We start from the raw sequence: 13,658 nt of genomic DNA, 5'->3' as shown, positions 1-13,658 counted from the left end.
GAAACAAAATAGTTCTGGCACCTGTGAAAGTACCAGCCCTGTTGTGTGCCTGAGGAGTGTCCCAAAGTTGCTTGTAGTATTTTATGACTGAAGTGCAGACCACAGTAGTAAGGCTAAGAATTTCTTATGGGTCTGAAAAACGGGATCATAATCTTGGAAAAGAAAAAACTTAATTGCATATTTCATTCTCTGATAATTTGAAATACTGATTCTTTTGTGTCTAGCTTCAACCTTTTCTCCCCTGCTCATTATCTAGGAATTGTTATTCAATTATATCTTTTTGTTTAGGGAGAAGAAAAAAGACTAATCTTTTCATTCTGACAATGTATTTCAATCCCTGTGTCCAACATGACTTCTGTTTCCCTTTAATTCTTGAAAAAGTAAAGATAATTGTTCTAAAAATAACCATCAATAGATCAATTCCACATGAATGGCCTTTTTTAGACATTCATTGAATGAGGGTTCTGATTTGTACTTTGAAGTATTTAAGAAACACTGCACTGAGTTTTGCTAATTAGCTGTGGCTTGTTACCTCACAGTGGATCAATTGATCTCTGTTTCAGAGGCTCAAGATGTTGCCTTGAGGGTTCTCAGACAATAGATTCATTGGGTGTCATACAGTGCATTGATTTCAGGTCTTAGCTCTTTGTATCATGTTTAGCTAATTTTAGATCGTGAGAGACCCAGTAGTAAGGGGTTGAGGGACTGATGATGGCTGTGATATCCAGAACTAAAATAAAACAAATGTTTTTTCCTTTACGTACAGCTATTTTGAACTGGAGAGCAGCGGCCTGAGGGATGAGATTCGGTATCACTACATACACAATGGGAAGCCGAGGACAGAGGCACTTCCTTACCGGATGGCAGATGGACGATGGCACAAGGTTGCACTGTCAGTTAGTGCCTCTCATCTCCTGCTCCACGTCGACTGTAACAGGTATTTCTTTGTCTTTGAGCGTTGCTGATCCTGCCCTTGAAATCAAGCAATGGAAAAGGGGAAAAAATATCAGATTCCTTCATGACTTGCCAGGAAACAAACACCAAGGGACCCTAATTGTAATTTAACCTACCAAATGGGACATTAGGCATGCTGAAATGACCAACTGTAATATGATAAGAAAACAGTTCATTAAGATGAAACTGTATCCCGTGATTAGGAGCAAATGTACAAAAGGTTGATTGCAGATTGGGGAATAGTAAGTGCACCTCAGTGTGCTCCAGGCACTGGCTGGAATTCCATGGAGCTGTGATCACAGTTAACATTGATATATTGTTGTTGAGTTCGTTCCACTTGGAAGCGAATAAGCTCGTCTACCTTAGAATGAATCTGAGAGGCCTGTGCTACTGAAGCAGCTAATTCTATTTCACTTCATCAAGCTCACCTTTGCTTAAATATCTTTTCCAAATGGAGGCTTCTTAAAGAGGCTGTTGTATGAGCCTTTTGGAATTGATGCCGTGTATTTTCTCCAGAGGAATGAGCCTTCCAGTTTGTCAGGGGATGGTGGGACTATTTGTGAGGTCTGGGGGGTTTTACAGGAGGTTTTGAGTTGGGGTGGGATGGAAATGTTGTTTCCCTTGTCTGTCACTGGAGCCAGGCTTAATGAAAGTTGAAGAACGAGGGAGACCATTGGCTTCTATTGCATCATTTATGGCTGGACAGCTGGATAATGGTGTTCAAGGGGAAAGTTTTTATCTCTCCAGAACTCACTGAAAATCCTTATGGATTGTGACCTGAGTCCAATTACAGAGATTTTTTTTTGCATTCTGAGCAGTGCCCATGCATTGTTGATTCTCATTAATGATGCCATCAAAGTTAAAACGACTTTTCAGCCACACAAGGCTTGCTCCCGTGAACCCAGGATAAAGAACAGGCATATTGGGGATAGTCTGCCTTCCGAAAACCATCAAGAGGAGAGATATTCCAAGGTCAGTCAGTTTTAGACCACATTTCTCATGAGGAGATGCTTGAATGTGCCTGCCACTCTGACTCTGCAGTTTCTTTTAGAAGAGTTGGAAGGGCAGGGAACTGGTGTCAGGCTCAAGGGAAGGTTTGCCGTCTTGAGGTGAGTCTTGGTCCATTTTGATGTGACCTATTTAAGGTGCTTTTTAGACTTCTGAAGAATTGTGGTTTCCACCAGATATAGTAAGTATGTCTGGACAGAGTTTCCATAGAAACCACTAGCTCCTTTGTACCCTGCAGACTGGGGCTGGGAAGCCTGGATAAAGCCAATGCTTAGCTGCTATATCCATTTTCACTTTCAAGAGCTCATTGCCCCCTTCAACTCTCTAGAATTAAAGTGGCCTGTCAGGCAGCACTCCTATGACCCACTGTGACCTACCACCCACATGCTGTCCAAATGGGATTGTAGAGGAAGAGCCCTGCTTATCCTTCTGAGCCACAGGACAGAAAGAGGTCACAAAACCCTGGTTTAGTAATTTCCAACTTCAGAGTCCTGGAGATACTGCTGCTTTCTTGCTATGCAATTTTTTGTTTCTTCCTTCCAAAAGTTGTACTCTGTTTCCTGACATTCTTCTCTCTAGAAAAGTTCTTAGGTGGTGGTTGGTCTTTAGTGCTCAATCCACATTGGTGGTGGTTGTTGTTATTTACTCTGCGTATCAATGGCACCTCTTTGACCCTGCCTTCAAACTTCCATATGCTGTACGTCCTTCATGGCAACCATGACCTCTCTACCAGGAGAGTGAGAAGAGGATGGGAGATTTGTAGTTCACAGTATTCTTTAGAGTCATTCCCATTTATAAAGAATTGACTGAGGGTATTCCAAATATTATTTCTGTTTTCTTAATATTTTTCATACTTTGGCTTGTGGCATAACATGTCCCTTATGTAAGATCTTGGAGGGAAAGCTTATGAAGTTGCTGCTAGTTAATGATTCGTAGAATCTAAACACAAATACATTTTTCAGGTAGGTCAGAGAAAAAATGGCCCCAGAAGACTGGGTAATAAAAAAAGTAAATTTTGATTTTCATGTAGGAAAAGTCTAGAAACATGATTCCAAAATCTGACTGTACCTAAGAATTACCTGGGGAACATATTAAAAAAAAATGGATAACCAGGCTTTGCCTCTGACCTACAGGATTAGATTCCCTGAGGGTGGAACCTGAGAAGCAATATTTTTAACAAGCCCTCCATATAGGTTCCATGTGGGCAGTCTACCCTTGGTGCATGGACTGGCATTTCAAAACCACGGGTTTACAAAGAGCGGAAGGAATTTGGTGGAGAGGCTGGGCTACAACAAACAAATGAAGTCTTGGAAGACCAGTTACCTGAAGGAGGGTAAGAAGGAGAAAAGGTTTAAGGAGAGGGTAGTGTGTAATGCATGACACAAACCTTACCTTCTTCACAAGTTTCTTCCCAGCCAGAACTTGCCAACTTTAGAGTAGTGGAAGCTCTGTCCTATATATCAAGATGCCGGTTCTATCACTTTTAGTCTCAGTCACCCTCACAGAGAGTGAATTTCAGCTATCCATTTCATACTACCTTGTGATTCTTATTTTTTGATCCCTGTTGTCTACCCTTAGAGTTTTTCTCAGCCTCTCACCCAGTAGTGTTCTGCTAATTAGAGCATGAAAGGAGATGATGTTAGATAACATTTGAATGTTGACTGTGCTAGGCACAGTGCTGTGTACTTTACGTAGATTAACTTATTCCATACTCATTCTGTTAGTTTTTCCTTTTTTTAAGATGAGGGAACTGAGGTTATATATTTGTCTGTAATCCTGCTACTAATAAATGGCAGCACCAGGATTTGAACCCAAGTTTGACCTATGAGTAGTAGCTGCATCTAGCTACTACTAAGGTATTTAGCCCAATAGTGGGGACCATTGACACTTTATTTAGTACATGAGGGAAGGCCAAGATTCAAGGTGAGCAGTTTGTTCCTTTCTAGTATTTCCCTGCCCCATGTCTTATATTGCTAATCCTGGGAGCTGCTTGGAAAGATGTGGAATCTAACTGATGGAACCCTTTGCATTGGTGCTGGAGAAGGGATATACATTTATTGAGCCTCTACTATAGGCCAGGTAATGTGCCAGGAATAGTATTCCTTGGGATATGGGGACAGTTTTACTAGACCCATTTTGCAGATTTGGAAGTGGAAAAGGTCAAGATAAATAACTAGGTGTGAATCACATAATATAATAAGCATATAACCAAAACTTTGAGTCTGAAGCTACCTCCAAAACCTTAGTCTAACCCACCCTCCAGGTGACTTCCATAGTGTGCTAATGACATATACTGCCAAAGACAAGCACACCCGGGAGTTTTTCCAAGGGAGAGATACTACAGAAGGTTCAGGGACCACGAAAACATCTAAAATCAAGAAGAGAAGATTTCCCAGATAATTCCATTGCTCTGAGGAATATTAATGTGGCAGGACTTTGCACATTATTTTTTTAGGTCAGAGTTGAGAAACAGAACTTTTTCAGACCTAATTGTACAAATTGTCACAAGAAAAGCAACTGCTATTTTAGTCGGTAGTTCAGCACTTTCTGCTTGCTACCCAGACACTTTTCTCCTTGCTTCAGCTGTTTAGCTGGGCCTAGTTAGAAGTTCCTGATGTGTGGATAGCAGATTGCCTCAAGCTAGAAAAATAAAAGGAACCATTCAGTTGGGTGGGCAGACTGATTATCTCCATTGCCTTGGGTTTTTCTCCGGCTGCCTTTTATATTAAGAGTTACCAACGAAGCCTGGAATGAAACCTGAACAAACCTTCCTTAGATTCACCCTCTCCCTTCTCAGCTCACATTACAGCCTATCTCTATTACTCAAAGGACAGAATCTACCAACATCTGGGATTCGGTGCATAAGCAACTTTTCCCTTTCAGAACAAAATGAATTTTATTTCCTTCTCTTTATTTGTAACTTTTAATTTTCATTCAGCCCATCAAATTAATTTATTGGGCACACTATCTCTGCCAGGCTGTGCAGGATACAAGGAAATAAGAGTCCTTGCCATCAGGAAGTTCTTGGCTTATTCATTTAGTCATTTTAAATTTGTTCTGAAACCACAAGCGCCCCTCGCAGTGATTGGGCCTAATCCCTTGGTATCAGAGGAAGCCTGGATGCAAACAAAAGCCCTGTAAGCAGGCTGATTTGATAACTCTCAATGGCAGCTGAACAATGGAAAGAAATGGAAACAGTGACTGCCAGAATCTTGGTCTTGAAGTGACAGTGGAGCTGAGCTCCTCAGCAGCTAAGAGATGGACAGCTTTTAATTCACCCAGCCTTTGACCAGCACGTTTTGTGATATGCAGGCATCCCTACCCTGTGTTAACCTCCTCATTCCTCATCGCTGGAAAAATTCAGCTCTTAAGTGTAGTCTGCCACATTTCAACTTAGCTCTGAACTCTCATCTTATTTTTTCAGACTTGTTCAAATGTGTATGGCACATATACACACATCTGCAGCCCGATTGTCACCTTGACAGGGAGTTAACAAGTGATTATAGTCTAGACTAGACTAAACATATTTAGCTTTTCCTTTTAACATGTGCTATTTATTATCCACAGAGCACATCCAATTTTTGCATACACCTGACCTTGAAAAGCATGCAGAATCCAAAACTAAACTTGCTACAAATCACTGAATGAGTCAGTAATTCAAGGTTTCTATCTAAAATTTCTGAGTAAATTCAGGTTGTGAATATCTGTTTATATGTGTAGACTTTTCATAATGAAATCTGTTGATATAGCATCTTCCTTCCAGAGAGCTCTGCAACTACTTACCAACATATTATTTAACCTCGTATTTTTTGAGGTGGTTAAATCACAAGTCTAATGCATGATATTGGTTTTATACAAGCATTTCTGCTATAGAATGCAGAGGGAAATTAAGAGATGACTATCAGAGATCTCAGCTTTCAAGAGAGCTAGACTGAGACTCTCAATCTCCTGGTTCTCCAACCGATAGGCTCTTCACTTCATAAACAGAAATACAAGAGCACAACTCATTATCAAAATTAATTAAAATAAAATTGGAAGCTACCATATGCTTCATGTCAAACTAACAAAGCAGCTTCAGATCCTCTATCTAGGAAGAGATGGCAAGGAAGCTAGGAAGATAGGACATACTCGTGTGTAAATTTAAATAACAGTACAAGGCAAGAGAACAAGAGATGTGGTAAAACAGTCAGTATATGACGTATTGCTGGTTTCCTGGTATAGACAATCAGGCCTGGGAGGTCACAGTAGGGGAAGCTCCTGGGGGACTTGGAGTAACCTCTCAATTTCTTACCAGCCTAGGTGAAAATGCATGACAATCTCTACAGCTTTATGGTTTCACCATTATGTGATCTGATTCTGTATCAGTCACACGAATCAGGCTTAGAACAAGGTTTGTCTCACTGGCATCACAATGCCAAACCTAGTCTGGTGAGAGAAAAGTGTGTATGGGCAAGTAGTATCGAGTTGGTAGTGAGGGAAGGCCTGTAGGGAGAGACAGAGAAGGAAGTGTGGGAGAGGGAAGGAAAAGGAAAGATTTGTCTTCCATGTTTCATATTTGAGGCATTTGAGCTCTGCGGTTTAACCTAGATAGAAACACATTTTGGACCCTAGTCTTAGTTTTGCCATTTATAAAATGTAAATTTTGTGTAATGATGCAGGAGTATGAAAGCAAGAAATGTATGTCTAATTTTCTCGTTCATTCATTCACTTATTCATATGCCAGAAATTGCTCTTGCATCTTAAAATGGGAATAATATTAATTCTTCTACCATAGCATTGTGGTAGGAATTTAGCTAGAGGATGTATGCCAAATCCTATGAAAACGTTAAGCTTCTTTATGAGCATACAACATCATTAAGCACAACAGACATGTACCAACATATAGAGAAGGTTTTAATGTATTGTACTGAAAATGAGTAACATTTAGTCCAATTTTTACCTCTGTAAAAATAGTGGCTTATGTCCCATGGATTCAGGACATAATGTGTAATGTAGGTTCACTGAACAATGTGAGGTTTCTGAGGTTATTCTACTTTCCAGATCCTAAGCAAGGTTCTCCAGGAGTTTGTCTTTGAGTTCTCTGGTCTGTAGTGCGGCACAATATTGCGTGCTTTTTACACCAATAGAATCACTTTAAAAATCTGTAACTGAGGCAGAGTGGGGAGGGAAACACCCCCTGCTATGTAAGATTTTTTGTTGATCCTGGCAGGGCTTTGAGAAAGTGACATGCCCTTTTCCCCTTTTTATTCCTGTGAGGAGTGGTTCGGATATTTACTCCCCACCACTCATGAGGCAAAATTATCATGGCTTTTATGAAAGGATGTAAAGTTTTAACTTTACGAATGAGGGAACTAATTTGCTCTAATTTTCTGGATGTCCTAAAGCCCACATGGATGAGCCAAATGTATACTATTTGCTTCTCTACTTTGAAAGTCTGGCTTTTTAGCACAAAAATGCTCTTGACTGAAAACTTGAACTGAAGGAAATTGGTATTACCCTGGGCAAGGAAGCTTTAGCTTCCTAAGTATACAATGTGGGGCTAGGACTAGATGACTTTTAAGTCTTCTTTCAACTCTAGCCTTCTGGGTGTATCTCCTTCTGATTCTATCTCATCACAAGGCTTAGTTCAGGGCTAGCATTACCCTCCCCACTTGCGCCATGGAGAGCAACTTAGCTTGTCCTCTTCAAAGTGCCATTTCTGTAGTGGACCTGCAGGGGTTTGCAATCATCTGAATTTATATGTGAGTTGGCAGTGCAACATGCTGCTGATGAGCAAAGACCAAAGCCTACTTCTCCTGGATGCTCACTCTCTCTTTTTCTTTTTTAAATCACTTGCTGAAGTAGCTACTGAATATGTACGTTTGGATGCTAATGAATGCTGGCCTTTTCTTCTTTCCACCTTGTGCTGTTTCTTCCTGAGTTCTCTGCCTCAGACATGTGACAGTGGACAGCCTGTGTGGGATGCCGGCTTTTCTGGCCATGGAGGCATTGGTGACCTACAAGACAGGGCAGTGCACAGTAGCAAGCAGATGATGGATAGCTATGCTGTGAAAGACATACATCCTCTGAATGCTGAAGTAAAAAAAACCTTGGATGCTGCTAAGTCACAGAGATTTAAATAACAGGAAAGAGAGCTAATGTTAAAGATATAGATGGCCAATATAATACTTTCAAAATGAGATTTTCAGACAAAATAGAGAGTGTCTGCTTAATTGCTAAGGCAACCTGACCATTACAGTGTTGGGTATCTCATTCTGAGTTTCTACTCCACATTTCTACTCATGCTATGTACCCTGTGGCATATTCACTTCAACCTAATTAGATGGATTCCAAGTTTAACCTTGCCCTATGTTCTATTAACATCAGTAACAGACCTATTTCTAATTTTTAAGAGCCTTCAACTTTTTTTTTTTTTTCTGGTGGGTTTAAATATGCCTTTCGTTAATGATTGCCTCAATGGCAGAGAGAGATAGGAGGTGAAAGGATTAATTAAAGTGGAAGATGAGAGAGTGACCTGCATTTTTCTCCATCCACTTGCACTCCTGGGCTTTCAAGTTTGCAAATAGAAAGAACTGGGAAAAATACAATAGTCTCTTTCCTTTATCTGGTGGTTTGTTGGCTACCTGAGGTGATGAGCAGAATAAAAAGAAAGCATTTTGTTGCATACATGAGACCTGAGATGTGTTAAAATAGGAAAATAAGACTTCATTTCCAACTCATAGTGATTTCATCTACCTGCCTTCAGTCACATCTCATGTTGTCATTGTATTACATGGACATGGGTCTATATAGATGAATGGAGGGGGAAAATAGGCGCAAGAGAAAAATATATTTTCTGATAGGAAAAATATTGATGCTTGCGTCTTTATTGTTGTAATTTTACTCTATTTTTGATGGATATGCATGGTTATTTTTTAAAAAGAAAAGCAAGGAAAGAAAATAAACCAGAACAATACACCTGGTGAAACTCTGTTTGAAAAAAATATACACGTTCATATATTAGTTTTCTCTGTTCCTTTTATGCTTCACTTGTTGGAAAGGAGCATTGGGGAATAAAAAATGCATGAACCATAAGGACTTTTTAATTGAAAAAACAAAAGCAAAAACAAAGAATTTCAAACAGTGCATTGGTTTTCCAGGTAGATCAGGGATGCTGATGTTGTCATTGAAAACAACTGATTTTCTATACTACTGTAACAAGATTCATCTATCTCCTTGGAAACGTTAATTAAACTAATGTTATAAATAATAGCAGCCAGAGCTATTGGACACAAGAAAACAGATTTATAGCTGCATCTGTTCAGCTATGTTTTTAGGTAGTATATTGGGGTTAGGGTGTGAAGATGAAGAGGTTCAGATGGAAAATGTTTCTGTGCACTCTTTTTCCTGCACAAACCCCAAATCCAGCTGACTTTTCTCTCCAGATTATCCTTTTTAGTTTGTTGTGAGTGTTTCTTCCAGCAAGGGTTCTAGAGTTGCAGAGACAGCCAGCTAATGTGCCTGGGACGACACCTGAGGGTTCTCATTGGCAATTAGAGTGGAAATAATTTCTCTTCTCCTTAAAGGGCTTGTGTGATTGTGTCTCCAACTCTCCCTTGGGAATGCCATGTCGCATCCCTACTCATTAGAGTCTATTAGTCGGAGGGTGTCGCTTTTCTGACAGCAAATTTCACACATTTGAACTTACAGGCCTCAAGTTGTAGCCATCAGTTGGCTTCTTTGGGACACTTGGAATGCCTGTATTACCCAGAACGGAATTTTATTTTCACTGGAGGTAAACAGCCCCAGGCTGTGATTAGTGCTGGTATATCCTCAGCAAAGCATTTGACTAATCCTTCAGTGCAGTTTTGCTAATATCTGCTTTCCAGGTCTGATGCTGTTTTTGGCTGAAGTACAAGCAAGAAAGGGGCTGGGGAAATGCTGATTCAAGTTTCTTGTATTCTTTGACATTTTAACCTCAGAGGCATAACACGACGCTGAGGAAAATGTAGAGCTTTTGCTTAATCATTAGTGAGATAAAGTTAGTGTCTTACATTTCTCTAGAGATGATTAATACATTCACTTGATCTTCTTTATAGCTCTGTGAGATGGATGTGATTGCATCTTATAGATGGGAGGTTTTGAGATGCTAAGTGTGAGGTATGTGGATGTGCTTTGGTCAAGATTAGGCTGAGGCAGACATCTGGGCCAGAGTAACTCAGTGAGTTCGGAGTGCAGGTGCATAACTCCACTTGTTATATAATCACAGCCATAACGTGGGAAGGCTCATCACCTAGCTCAGAGCCACTATTGTTTGTAAAGGGTATAACTGCCCTGCTGACGCTGTGCATACAGTATGCATCCAGAGGGAGAGAGGGAAGCTGTTAACCCTGTAAGGGAGAGCCAGCCTTGCAGGCCAGGGAATGCAGCTGTAAGCATGGGAGCGGGAGGAGGCGCAGAGCCAGATCTGGCAGCCGAGATAAAGGCAAATGGTGTGAGAGAGCTGCTGATGAGAGAGTTGCTGAATAAAACCATATTTCACCTGCCTGTAGCCCCCCAAGTGTTCTTTCAGCCATTCACCACCCATCCACTCACTCCCCTCGAACCTCAGCATGGGCTGGAACCTAATATCTGGCGTGACATTTGGCATAGCTGGCAGGAGAAGGTGAGTGGTTCTTCAACCCCAAGGCTCCCAGCTTGGCTATGTGACTTCGGCATGGGCTGTGGTACCCAGTGGCAGTGGTGCTGCTTTGATGAGCCCCAGTGGAAATGTGAGAGGCAGTGGATGGGTCTCCTGTGAGTGTGGAGAAAGCGCTGAAGTGACTGGAAGCACACAGCACCAAGAAGGAACACGTCTTTGCCGGCAGAGTTGGATGGGTGTTTCTGACTGCACTGTGGGAAGTATATGCTCAGCCCCTGCAGGACATCACCCAGGTTTAAAAGCAACAGTGCTCCTTTTGCCTGGGATTGAGATGATGCAGTTGAGAGAGTCTTTCTGGCAGCCAAGCAGGCAATTCAGCAGACACAAGCGCTACAAGTAGTTAGCCAGGGGTGTCCATTTAAACTTGATGTGCATGTGACCACAGATAGTTTCAGTTAGGGCCTATGAGCATGGAGCACTGAATACACCAGTAGGCTTTGGGTCCCAACGATGGAAGGGAGCTGAGCTCCAGTATTCCTTGATAAAGACGCAGTTAGTAACTGAATATGCTGCCCTTCAGGCTCATAAGAACATAACAGGACAGGCCACAGTTGTTGTGCGGACAACTTACCCAATAGCAGGATGGGTGCATTCATGGATAACAACCCCCCAGACTGGGACAGCACAGACATCCACTTTAGCAAAGTGGGACACCTACTTAGAGCGGCGGAGTACTCTAAATACAAGTCCCTCAGCAGCAGAAGTACAAGAGTTATTGAAGCCTGTAGTCCTAATGCAAGATAAGGCCATGAGGCCTGAGGTACCCCTAGACCCTGAGCCATCACCGTTTAAGGAAGGGCACCCCCCTATTTCTGATGAGGCATAGTATGCAGATAAGTCTAGCCAGAGTACTGCTGCTGCCTAGACTGCTGTTGCAGTCCAGCCTAGTACTGACACTATAGAGTTTTATACCGAGTGTGGGCAAAATAGCTAATGAGCTGAACTCAGGGCAGTATGGATGATGATCAAGGAAGTAACACCTATGGTAATCTGTGCCAATAGCTGGGCAGTTTATCAAGGCTTAACCTTTTGGTTAATTACCTAAGAGTTACAGAATTAGCTAGTCACCAACCCATGTGGGGCCAGGCCATATGGCTGGATCTATGAGAGGAAGGATGACCTTCTCCAACTAGGTATGAGGACAAATGATAATCTGTTGTTGCCTGCCCCAACACCCGTGAAAACAGAGGGAACAGAAAACCTGGTGTTAGCCATAAGCTCTCCGAGCCGCCCTTTGCAGATGGTTGGCTATCATAGCCCCCTGTGGGTGGGGAGGGACTGCAGTATAACTTACATGGTACTCCTTGGGTATTTAATGTGTGGCCTCCACAATTAACCATTTGTAGGGGAATGACCAAGGAAGGGATCCTCCTCCTGGGGCCATATGTACTGTCTGTGTGGCCTATTAGAAGCTCCTCTGTGACTTTGGCACAGGTACAAGATCCAAAAGAACCAAGGGGAATTGATAAGGTGTGATACCATTCCCCAGGGCAGAAGCCCTTGGCGACTGCACTGTTATCCAAATATGAAAAAGTAACCTGCATTTTGCCTGAGGAACATGATTTACCCCTGTTAGTACCTGTGCCTGCTTCATCATTTTGGCTGTAGGTTGACATGCTCCAACAGCATTGCGGACTAGGCCCACACCTACACTGAGGTAACCAATATCTCAAACTGTTGGATCTGCACCACCCTTCCAACAGCAGCTGCGGAGAGCTTGCCCTGGCATGTCCATCCAGGTTCCGTGAAGAACTGGACATAGCTAGAGACTTGGGGTTCCACGGACATTGGTTGAGATACAACACAGGAGCTTTTAAGGGGTGTCATGGGAGATTAAAGCAATTGAGTACCTTACTGATGACCCCCTACAGAGTTGGTGGGCATCTCTGGGCTCTACCCTATGTTGGGCCCTAATAATCATAGGTAGCATAGCGGGAATATTAGCAATAGGTTGTTACTTCCTTTTGTTGCTGCAACCTGTAGGTTCAGGGTGCTGCCCTATGGGGTCCCCACTAAGAAAACGCCCTCAGCCTAGGGGGTGGAGTGTAAGAACTGTGTGCCAAGCCTGTATATTAAACTTACGTTCCCCAAGCTTATAGATAAACTTGTGTGTGTATATTGAGCCTGTGTACCCAAAGCTTATGTGTATAACCTGTATATCCAAAGCCTATGTTTCCCTCAGCCTAGTGAGTGGAGTGCAAGGTACATGGATGTGCTTTGGTCAAGAATAGGCTGAGGCAGACATCCGGGCCAGAGGGACTCAGTGAGTTTGGAGTGCAGGTGCATAACTGCACTTGTTATATAATCACAGCTAAAAAGCCATAACATGGGAGGGCTTATCACCTGGCTCAGAGCCACTATTGTTTGTAAAAGGTATAACTGCCCTACTGACACTGTACGTATGGCATGTGCTCAGAGGGAGAGAGGGAAGCTGTTGACCTTGCAAGGGAGAGCCAGACTCGCAGGCCAGGGAATGCAGCTGTAAGTGAGGGAATGGCAGGAGCCACAGAGCTGGAGCAGGCAGCCGAGATAAAGGCAAACAGTGTGAGAGAGCTGCTGCTGAGAGAGCAGCGGAATAAAACCATATTTCACCTGCCCAGCGTGCCCCCTCCCCACCCCCCTGGTGTTCTTTCAGCGATTTGCCACCCATCCACCCACTCCCCTCAAACCTTGGCATGGGCTGGAACCTAATATTTGGCGTGACACGAAGTAAAGAAGTAAGTTGTCCAGGGATACAACATAAGTCAGTGGCAGACTACAACCAGCGCCCAGTCCTTCTTTATTCCTTTTTTTTTTTTTTCGGGGAGCTTATTCTTTACCACTCCCTCCACCCCCTGCTCCATCTGTAGTCGCTAAAGAGAGTCAAATAGCTTTCTCTGGGCTAGCACACAGGGCTTGGATTTTCTTATTCTCTGCCTCCTTCTCCCTGTTTGGTGAGAGAATACTTTTATCATGAAAGAAGAACAAAGTATCCAACTTATAAACTGAAGAAAAAACACACAGGCTAAGTTTTATG

At 42.4% G+C, this 13,658-nt stretch overlaps 1 protein-coding gene across 1 annotated transcript in view; it reads left to right on the top strand.

The window, feature by feature from the left end:
* The window catches only part of NELL1 (neural EGFL like 1), a 949,982-nt gene that overhangs the window by 185,657 nt on the left and 750,667 nt on the right, over nucleotides 1–13,658 (top strand). The window contains 1 exon segment of the mRNA XM_030918045.1: nucleotides 767–937. Coding sequence (XP_030773905.1) covers nucleotides 767–937 — 171 coding nt within the window.

This window comes from Rhinopithecus roxellana, chromosome 15, assembly GCF_007565055.1.
Source record: "Rhinopithecus roxellana isolate Shanxi Qingling chromosome 15, ASM756505v1, whole genome shotgun sequence".
In the NCBI taxonomy this organism is placed as follows: Eukaryota; Metazoa; Chordata; class Mammalia; order Primates; family Cercopithecidae; genus Rhinopithecus; species Rhinopithecus roxellana.
This window is presented reverse-complemented; position numbering and strand designations above follow the sequence as displayed.